The 10,961-nt window shown below is 47.7% G+C and overlaps 1 protein-coding gene across 9 annotated transcripts in view; it reads left to right on the top strand.

Annotated features, from left to right (window-relative positions):
- The first annotated feature begins 3,408 nt into the window (after positions 1 to 3,408).
- The window catches only part of USP19 (ubiquitin specific peptidase 19), a 72,094-nt gene continuing 64,541 nt past the window's right edge, over positions 3,409 to 10,961 (top strand). For 8 of the 9 annotated variants that reach the window (XR_005774176.1, XR_005774174.1, XR_005774178.1 and 5 more), the window contains exons 1-2: positions 3,409 to 3,668; positions 7,582 to 7,859. Coding sequence is in view for 2 of the 9 variants with exons in the window: in XM_040407055.1 (XP_040262989.1) it covers positions 7,718 to 7,859 (142 nt within the window). In the remaining 7 variants the exon portion in view is untranslated. Of the gene's footprint in view, positions 3,715 to 7,581; positions 7,860 to 10,961 lie in introns of all 9 variants that reach the window. The other variant, XR_005774177.1, reaches the window with a different exon arrangement.

The raw sequence follows: 10,961 nt of genomic DNA, 5'->3' as shown, positions 1-10,961 counted from the left end.
ATTTATTTCAATGGTTCTGTGTACATGAGCGTTTTTTTTTTCAAGCATCAGTTCTGCGTTGCGTGAAAAACGCAGCATGTTCTATATTCTGCCTTTTTCACTCAGGGAATGGAGCTTTAGTGAAAAACGCATTGCATCCGAATGTAACCTGGACGCGGTCAGGGTTCGATGCGTTTTTCACTGATGGTTTCTAGGAGATGTTGTTTGTAAACCTTCCATTTTTTATCATGCGTGTGAAAGACTGACTGAACTTTCTTGCGAAATGGTGCAAGTTTCACTGAACGCATCCGTGTGAAAGAGGCTTAAGGGCACCGGATGCGGACCAATTCACTTAAATGGGTCCGCAAACCCGGAGATGTGGTGTGGAAGCACGGATTGGAACCCCACAGAAGCACTACGGAGTGCTTCCGTGGTGTTTCTAGCCGTGCCTCCGCACTGCAAAAAAGTAGTGAATGTATTACTTTTATGCGGTGTGGACCGTCGGATACGGATCCCCTTCAAGTGAATGGGTCCGCAATCCACATGCGGCTGCCCCACGTTCGGTTCCCTGTGCATTGCGGACCGCAATTTGTGGTCCGCAGAACGGGCACGGAGCCCTTACATTCGTGGGCATGAGCCCTAAGGCACTGGTTACAACCAGAGACCCCCTCATGGGAAGAAGTAATAGGGGCTATGAAACAATTAGAGACTGAATACTAAGTGTGATAAAGAAAAAGCCACAGACAGACAGATAGATTTTAAAAAAATGGAGAACGGTTATTGAATTCGCTTTGACAGATGTGGAAATAAAGAAATTGATGTTCCCCTTTAAGCAAACACAGTGGTATGCGGAGGCCCAAACGAGAGGAACGCTGGGTGAACTAGATCCATAGATAAGACGATCGAGTTATTATTATTTATTATTAAAGCGCCATTCATTCCATAGCGCTGTACATATGATAAGCGGTGCACATACATAATACAGACAATTGCACTAATCATAAACAAGACGAGTTACAGACTGGTACAGAAGGAGAGAGGGCCCTGCCCGCGAGGGCTTACAATCTACATGGTATGGGAGAAGGACACAGTAGGTGCGGGTGAAGCTGGTCATGGCGGTATGGAGGCAGCAGGGTCACTGGTTGTAGGCTTGTCTGAAGAGGTGGGTTTTCAGGTTTCTTTTGAAGGATTTCACTGTAGGGGAGAGTCTGATATGTTGGGGTAGAGGGTTCCATAGTGTGGGGGAAGCGCGGGAGAAATCTTGGAAGCGATTGTGGGAAGAGGTGATAGGAGGAGAGGAGAGAAGGAGGTCGTGTGAGGATCGGAGAGTGCGTGTGGGGGTGTATCGGGAAAGTAGCTCAGAGATGTAGGGAGGGGACAGGTTATGGACAACCTTGTATGTATTTGTTAGTACTTTGAAGTGAATTCGCTGGGCAATGAGGAGCCAGTGAAGGGAGAGGCAGAGGAGTAACAGGGTGAGAGGGGGATTAGTCGGGCAGCAGAGTTGAGGATAGATTGGAGGGGTGCGAGAGTGCTAGATGGAAGGCCACAGAGGAGAGTGTTGCAGTAGTCCAGGCGGGAGATGATGAGGGCATGTACAAGCATTTTCGCAGATTCAAAGTTGAGGAAAGCGCGGATGCGGGAGATGTTTTTGAGTTGGAGGCGGCAGGTGGTGGAAAGGGCTTGGATGTGCGGTCGGAAGGAGAGGGCAGAATCCAAGGTCACTGCAAGGCAGCGGACTTGGTTGACCAGGGAGAGTGTGCAGCCATTAATAGTGATAGATAGGTCTGTTGGGGAAGGGGGCGGGTGAGCAAGATGGGGGAAAGAGGATGAGTTCTGTTTTATCCATGTTAAGTTTTAGAAAGAGAGAGGAGAAGAAGGAGGATATAGCAGATAGACATTGTGGGATTCGTGATAGTAAGGTGGTGATGTCTGGACCAGAGAGGTAGATTTGTGTGTCGTCAGCGTAGGAGTGATACTGAAAGCCATGGGACTCTATGAGATGTCTCAGGCCAAAAGTGTAGATAGAGAAGAGCGGGGGTCCTAGGACAGAGCCTTGCGGGACACCAACAGAGAGGGAATGAGACGAGGAGGTGGTGCGGGAGTGGGAGACGCTAAACGTCCGCTCTGTGAGGTATGATGTGATCCAGGAGAGGGCCAGGTCAGTGATGCTAAGAGATGAGCGTTTGTAACAGAAGGGAGTGGTCAACAGTGTCAAAGGCAGAGCACAGGTCAAGGAGAAGGAGGACAGAGTAATGGAGAAGGCAGAGGACAGGTCAAGGAGAAGGAGGACAGAGTAATGGAGAAGGCAGAGGACAGGTCAAGGAGAAGGAGGACAGAGTAATGGAGAAGGCAGAGCACAGGTCAAGGAGAAGGAGGACAGAGTATTGTTTTTTGGTTTTGGCTGTTAGTAGGTCATTGGTGATTTTGGTAAAAAATAAAAAAAATTGATCTGGTGACTGAGAAGATCACGTGGCACAGTCATGGCTGAAGATATTGTAATGATACACAGTTTTTTTACTGTATTATTTTTTTTATTATATTATAATAAAAAAGAAATTACATTTTTTAAAAAAAAACTTGTATTAAAACCAAATTTGTCCTCACAGGTCGGAGAGCCCCTTAAATGCTGGGTTCGGTGGGACCAGCCGACCATCTAATGTGTATGGGGGGGGGGATTTCTACATGCCCAGTCCTATTGTTGGCGCCTGGCACCAGTGTATTCCTCGCTGCCTTCACAGGACATGCACACTTGGCCGGGCTCAGCATGCATGTGTCTGGGGGCACTGGGGCTATGGCTGCTAGACAAACCATCATTCAGCAAACAGATATCTAGAACATACGGCCAACGTTATACCCAACCCCGCCCAATCCAGCCGTATTCCCTGACATAAGCGTCGCCCCAGCACTGCTTATCTCCCGCTCACTAACGCGTTTTGCGTTTTCTTCCTTCTACACATTTCTGTGCCGTCTGATAATCCGGAATATTTGATAATCTGGCACCTATCAGCTCCAACAGTGACTGATAAAAGGAATCACCTGGAAAGTCCTGCACTGGCCACGTGTCAGCTCCAAGAGGTCTGCTGAGAGACTGGAACGGACCTTCAGCTGTGACAAACATTAGGTCTTTAGTCTAGGGAATGAAACAAGAAAGTCTCCAGTCACTGACAGCAAGCAGGTGACCTATTGAAACTGAAATGATACTCGAAGCCTAAATCTAGACAAGCCCTTGAAGGGCAGCTCCGACCTCCTCCTCACCTCCTGCTTTCCCATAAAAGGGGGGCGGCGGAGAGATAAACAAGAAAAGCGGTCACGTGACCAAAACAAACCGTTGACGTCACCCAGCCCCTGAGGAGGAAGGAGTTGGTCACGTGCCCCAGCCCCAACGTCTCCTCCCACCCCCTGACCGCGTCACATGACCCCGGGAGAGCCCCGGTCACGTGTTGGGACTGTGCTCGGCTTCAGGAAGTGCGGGCGGCGGGGGCTGCGGATGGTTGTCAGGCTGAGGCTCTGGAGGAGGAGGGGCGCGCTGCACGGCGACTAGCGGCCCGGCCACGGCCTGTGGTACCACAGCTGGCCGCTCAGGGGGAGCCGCTACACGGGCTGCCGACGGGGACTGACCTCGTCACGGGGAGAGGCCTCCTGCGGCCTTACTGCCGCTCAGCTGTGGTGACTGGAGGAGGCTCGGGGTGAGTCAGCGCCGGCCACAGATGTGTGTGTGTAACCTGTAGAGAAGTATGGCTGGACTGTGCTGTATTATAGACAGTTATTACAGTATGTGTATCTGTACGGCGCACGGTATGGCGGTATAAATACTAGCTGTGTGTAAATAATGTTTCTATCCTGTAGTGTAAAGTTGAGCTAAACTGTATACACTTGGGGGTCATTTATTAAACTGGTGTAAAGTAGAGCTGGGTCCGTTGCCCATAGCAACCAATCAGATTCCACCTTTCATTTCGCAAAGGAGCTGCCAAAAATGAAAGGTGACATCTGATTGGTTGCTAGGGGCAACTGACCCAGCTCTACTTTACACCAGTGTAATAAATGACCCCAAGTGTTTCTAGGATCCATTGCTGTCTGCCCCTTCTCTTCTGTAGTGTCATATATGGTGTATGCACTTTGTGCTGAAACTGACTACTGCATTCGTTCTCCAGTGTGTCTGTCGTGTTACAGCAGGACAACATGTGGCCAGTGTATGCCACGGGGAATGTATAACACTGTGTAAGATAAGAGGATGACATGAAATGCAGGGAAAACCGCTGCTCATGTACAAAACAGTTAAATCGTATTCTGTGAGCACTTTGTTACATACTGTACAGAAACACATATTATACTCCACAGCTGCACTCTCTATTCTGCTGGTGCAGTCACTGTGTACATACATTACATTACTTATCCTGTACCAATCCCAAGTTACATCCTGTATTATACTCCAGAGCTGCACTCACTATTCTGCTGGTGGAGTCGCTGTGTACATACATTACTTATCCTGTAACGATCCCAAGTTACATCCTGTATTATACTCCAGAGCTGCACTCACTATTCTGCTGGTGCAGTCACTGTGTACATACATTACTTATCCTGTAGTGATCCTGAGTTGCATCCTGTATTATACTCCAGAGCAGCACTCACTATTCTGCTGGCGCAGTCACTGTGTACATACATTACTTATCCTGTACTGATCCTGAGTTACATCCTGTATTATACTCAGAGCTGCACTCACTTTTCTGCTGGTGCAGTCACTGTGTACATACATTACATTACTTATCCTGTAGTGATCCTGAGTTACATCCTGTATTATACTCCAGAGCTGCACTCACTATTCTGCTGGTGCAGTCACTGAGTACATACATTACTTATCCTGTAGTGATCCTGAGTTGCATCCTGTATTATACTCCAGAGCAGCACTCACTATTCTGCTGGTGCAGTCACTGAGTACATATATTACTTATCCTGTACTGATCCTGAGTTACATCCTGTATTATACTCCAGAGCAGCACTCACTATTCTGCTGGTGGAGTCACTGTGTACATACATTACTTATCCTGTACTGATCCTGAGTTACATCCTGTATTCTACTCCAGAGCTGCACTCCCTATTCTGCTGGTGCAGTCACTGTGTACATACATTACATTACTTATCCTGTACCGATCCCAAGTTACATCCTGTATTATACTCCAGAGCTGCACTCACTGTTCTGCTGGTGCAGTCACTGTGTACATACATTACTTATCCTGTACTGATCCTGAGTTACATCCTGTGTTATACTCCAGAGCTGCACTCACCGTTCTGCTAGTGGAGTCACTGTGTACATACATTATTTATCCTGTACTACTAGTATACATATGACCAGAGCAAACCCTGTGCGATCTGCGAAAAAGCAGGGGATGCTGGGAGATCTCGGCACTAGCATCAGCAGAATTGTGAAAACTGTTGAGTGTAAGGACTGATTCACACAACTGCGATCCGTCTCGGAAACACACAGCCTGTGTGTCGGCTGCTTCTTCCTGACTGTATTATAGCGATTCATGGTGTAATCACACCTGGCCCTGTCAAAGTGTAGAGGGTGCGGCAGTTGCAGAGAGAGCAATGGCAACGCCCCTGTTGCTCCTAGATGCTCATTTGCATATATTAAAACATATTTTTTCTCAGCATTGTGTGCACATATGAACATGGGACCAACACAGTTGCCTTTAGCTGCCAAGCGCACATGTAACAGGTCAGCCAGGTACAAAACTGCTGACAGATGCCTTTTCAGTTCCGACGAAGTACAAAACCATAAGAAAAAGCAGCTAAAATCGGTGTGGCCACCTTCATAGGGAATGAAGTAGTCTGCAGAAATACTGTTCGGCATCTCGGACCATTTCCACTGCCCTCTCTGACATCCGGATTACCAGGCCGGGCTCACGCCCCCTGCACGGGCTGGCTGCTGCCTTCATTGTGCTGTCAGCCTATTATTCGGCTGTAATCTAATTCTCTGTGTGCGCAGACAGCGGGCCAAGGCTTTCAGCTGAGGTCTCCCTCCTTACTTCACTGCACAGATGGCGCCCGAGTAATCCTCCAGCCCACATCTGCGCCTCTCGCGATTAGAGGCCAAATTAATACGAGCGGCTCCGTTCACCAGTCACCGAATCTGTTTTGCTGGAGGCAGGTCACGGAGGGCGCGGATCTCTTCTGTAGCATTTTCATTCCTATGGTATCATTATATGGCTTTTGTAGATTGTTGCTACCAGTTTGTTTTATTACTCCTCTGTTTTGTGTTTGCAGCTCCTCTGCAGAGCCATTTGTCTCCATTAATCCCACACAACATTTGCAGCCATGTCTTATTTTCTTTCCCTCCCGGTGGCCTTTACAGGTTTTTCCTTTGGTAGACCTCCACCCTTTGATGTATTTCCATCTTATAAAGTAATGGCATGTTGCTAGGATACACCGTTGATTAGAATCAGTGAGTGTCCACTTTCTGGGATCCCTACCGATCCTAGTTTAACGCTTCGTTTTTCCGGTAAAGCTGCAGTTCCTTGCACGGCCGGTGGACCATGAGCACAGCTCTGCACCAGCTCAGCGTCCCTTTAATTTTAGGACTTGTTGGAGGTCTCAGTGGTTAGACCCCCAACCATCATAAAGTGATTGATTTCTTAGCAATATACCATCCGTTAAGGGGGTTCCCCGGCTGTTTCCAATATTTTCTTCATCCCTATAGAAGAAAGATCACTTGGTTAATACTTACCCATCCCTGGCTCTGCCGATGTCACCGCTCCCATGGGCCGCAGGCTCTTTCGCCTCGGTCCGGACCAGATGTGTGGCTTCTTTTCCTGTCAGCTGCATAATAGTAAATGCAGCTGAACTGAAAAACAAGCCACGCATCCCTCAGACAGAAGAGCCCGCAGCCCAAGTGAGCGCAGCGGTGACTGCGACATTGGCAGAGCGATGGGACGGGTAAGTACTACCCAAGCGATCTTTCTTCCACAGGGATTAAGAAAACATTGGGTTTTGAAAAGCCTGGAGAAACCCTTTAAGGTGAGAATATTCTTTTAAGTAGCATGGTTGAATTAGGCCCTATGCACAACGCCGTGTCCGGTTTGCAGTCAGCAAAATACGGATGTGGTCTGTGTGCCATCTGCATTTTTTGCGGACCTTTTGACTTCAATAGGTCTGTGGTCTGCGTTATTCGGACATATATCTTTTTGTGGAACAGACCTATGAATGATCCATGTGCTTTCTGCATCCGTTTAAGATACATGTCTTATATTTGGCTACAAAATACGGAACCATTAAAGTCAGTAGTCTTAAAAAAAAAAAAAAAAAAAAGTGGATGCAACTCGGATGGCGTTAATGTTTTGCGCAATTTGGGGACCGCAAAATACATACAGCGCTTTGTTTGAGTCCTTAGTTGGTTGCTTGCATCCTATCCAACTCGTACAGATGCTGCGCGCTGGCAGAGCTTAATAATAAGGGAGTCAATAGGGCATCCTAAGGTGTCCTGTTATTTCCCCCCCCCCCCCCCCCCCCGGTCACATGGGGCTCAGTAATTGGCTCTTTGGGTCCACGCCCCATTGACTGAATTGAGATTCTTACTATTTTCTCTTTTCTATATCATTTCAGACCGTTTCTTCCTTGACGAACAGTTTAACCACAGAGAGTCGCCAAGATAGCTGGCCCAGGTAGAAAGCGTCGAACCCCTGACCCAGACACCATTACAGACCCCGGGGGCCCAGTTGTTTCCACCAAGCGGCAGAAGATGTCCCATTCTGCCGAGGGCACGGGGCAGAGGAGGGTGACTCGAGGAAGCGAAGATGCCATCAATAAAAAGAAGCAAAAAGATCGAGTCAACCAGGAAAGCAAAGAAGGCAAGATGGTGTCCGGCGGTGAGCCAAGGAAAGGTTGGTTTTGTGACCACTTTTAACTTTCATCTCATCCGGTCCTGCTGATCGATTTTGCAGTTTTTGCTCTTTATGTTTGGCACTGCATTGTTTTTGTTTTTGTATTTTTTGCACAGATGTTTGTAGGTGTCCTCCACTAGATGGGGTTTTGCACAAAATTCATGCATGTGTCTGCTGACAAGGTATACAGGAGCGCCAATCGGCATCACCCCCGCAGTGCCTCTGTTTGTTGCTCACTGTGGTGCACATGCCTAGCTTCGGGGCAAGGAGGAGGATAAGGGAGTTTCTAGGCACGAGGCCCAGCTTTGGATATGAGTCTCTCTGTAATGTGCGTTTCACCTCCCTGGCCACGCTCCTGCCACAGGCTTCAGCTTTAGAGGGGGAAACCTGATCTGGAGCACAAGATCTGTGTTTGGGTAAGGACGTGCACTGGGGTCATCCACCTGAAGCCATTGGCCTCTGGTTCATTCTGCAGTATGTGCCCCTACCCTTCTAATTTTGCATTGATGTACCCAGGGCAATTCTTAAAAGGGTTGTTCAAGAATGACAGGAGGGGAGGCTTGGCTGGACCTGTAAAGGAAAGCTTGCTTGGCTGCCTCCTGACGCTGGATCCTCTGCTCCTTCTCTTCCAGGCCTGGGCTGCTCCGCTCGGCTCTTTTGCTGAAAACATCCAGTTTGACATTGCCGCAGCCAATCACTGGGCACAGTGGTGACCGGATTCCCTTGTGTCATGCGACCATTCATCATGACAGAAGGGAAGCCAGTCACCGTGGCGGCCAGTGATTGGCTGCAGGCGATGTGAAACTGGATTACAACGCAGGAGCCCTGCGGAGCATCGTAGGCCGGAGACGGAGCGAGGCGTCAGTGCCGGCATGTCAGTAAGCTTCCCTTTAAAGGTCCGGCCATGTTGTGTGGGGAGTTTGTTGACCGCCTCCCTCTTCATTCTTTTTTTTTAATAGTATCTTTTTATTTATTAATTTAGCAAAAAGCATAACAAACACATCAAATACAGACAATCATCAATTGAGTCCAGTACAAATCAAATACATGGGATCAATCATAACAGTTCCTCATGACCCAAGTTTGGGACAGAAGAAAAAGATATCACTTTCAGGATGAACAGTACCCAACATATCAATCCTAAGGAAGATTAAAAGTACTGCACACACATTCACACACGCCTTCATTGGTCAGAACAGTCTTTCAGTCATCTATGGTACTAGAGTCTGGGCTCCAATCCAGGGGTCCCATATCTTCATGAAGCGATCAGGGGTCCCTCGTCTCTCATACACAAACTTGTATAATTCAAGATCAGCATTAACTAGATGTACCCATTGTTGCACAGTAGGATTCTTAGGAGGTTTCCAGTTGAGAAGGATAGTTTTCCTAGCATAATATAAGAGTATTCTATACAGCTTCCTGCCAAATTTGGTGGGAACAATCTCATTGACTACTCCCAACAGACTAGTGAGTTCAGTGCAGACGTTAGGAAAGCCTAGTTTGTCATTAAAATATTTATGGATCTCTTCCCAGAAGCCATGAATAATCGGACACTGCCAAACCATGTGTATAAGACAACCGTTTTCATGTCCACATCTTGTACAATGAGGGTTCGGCAATTTACCCATTTTAAATAGTCTCACAGGAGTATAATAAATCCTATGAAGCCATTTAACTTGAATCAACTGATCCCTAGCACTTACCACTGTAGATCTCCATGTACAGCTAGATTCTTTAACATGAACATCTTCCAAACCTTCAATGTCCCTTTTCCACCTAACAAATGCCCTGTCTAGGGGGGAGTCCTGCAACGCCATCAACGACGCATACAGGGTCGACACTGGTTTGACCAACGGAACCCTCCTAATCGCTGCCTCAACTGTACCACACTCCAGCTTTAAAGGTTCTCTACCAAACTGAGCCTGACAGGCATGCCTGAGTTGAAGATATCTATACAAACAACGCTGGGGCAAATTAAACTCCTGTTTCAAACTATTAAAGGTTTTAAATAGGCCCTTATCATATAGTTGGGTAAGGTAGCGCACCCCCCTCTGAGGCCAAAATTCAAACTCCAGTAATGAGAACAGCTCCGGAAGTACTCTGTTTCTCCACAAAGGCAAATATGGCGACCAAGTAATATCATTCTCATCAGGGTTTCATTTCTGACCCCATTTGACCCACATCTGTACTGCAGCAGCCATCGATTGGGTGTAGTGTATTGTAGACCTAGCCCCCCTCCTATACGCCAAGTTCGTAAGTGCCTCATAGGACCCCAATAAAGCTGCCTCCGACACTACCGCCGGGTTACCTGCGTCAGCCCGTACCCACCACGCCACATAGCTCAGCTGCACCGCTACATAGTACATGTACAGGTTTGGCAAGGCAAGACCCCCCCGCAGGTAAGACGCCTGGAGGGTGGATCTCGCTATTCTGGGAGAAGACTTATTCCACTCCCTCTTCATTCTTGAACAGTCCCGTTAATGGGGTGGTATACTACTGCCAGTGCCAAACTAACCAACAACGAGGGATGCTTGCTACATGGGATTGTACCCTTAACAGATTGCCCACCTTTCACAATGTGTCACCCAGCTCCCCAACCACAACGGCCGAGAGGGAACATTGCCGACCGTTTATTGCACGTCATGTTGTCCACCTGCTGCTTTACAGGGAGTAGTCCCACCAGTGTGAACATGGTTTTGTAATTTTTTCATACCTTAATACCTTAGTGGAAAGGTTCCTTCAGGACAGGTCTGCTTCCGATCTGTGTCAGGGCTCAGCATCTTACCTTTATATCGTTGCCTTGTGATAATCATGATAATAGAACAGGTGTGGGGCAAAAAATATACATAAACCTCTCATATGTATGTATACTAATGCCAGAAGCCTGACTATTAAAACTGGTGAACTGGAATTAGTGATGTGTGAGGAGGACTATGACATAGTGGGAATAACTAAGACATGGCTGGATGATAGCTATGACGGTGGGAATAACTGAGACATGGCTGGATGATGGCTATGACCGTGGGAATAACTGAGACACGGCTGGATGATAGCTATGACGGTGGGAATAACTGAGACACTGCTGGATGATAGCTATGACGG

This window comes from Bufo bufo, chromosome 9 (genome assembly GCF_905171765.1).
Source record: "Bufo bufo chromosome 9, aBufBuf1.1, whole genome shotgun sequence".
Classification (NCBI taxonomy): Eukaryota; Metazoa; Chordata; class Amphibia; order Anura; family Bufonidae; genus Bufo; species Bufo bufo.
Note: the sequence above shows the minus strand (reverse complement) of the source record. Positions and strands in the feature narration are given on the sequence as shown.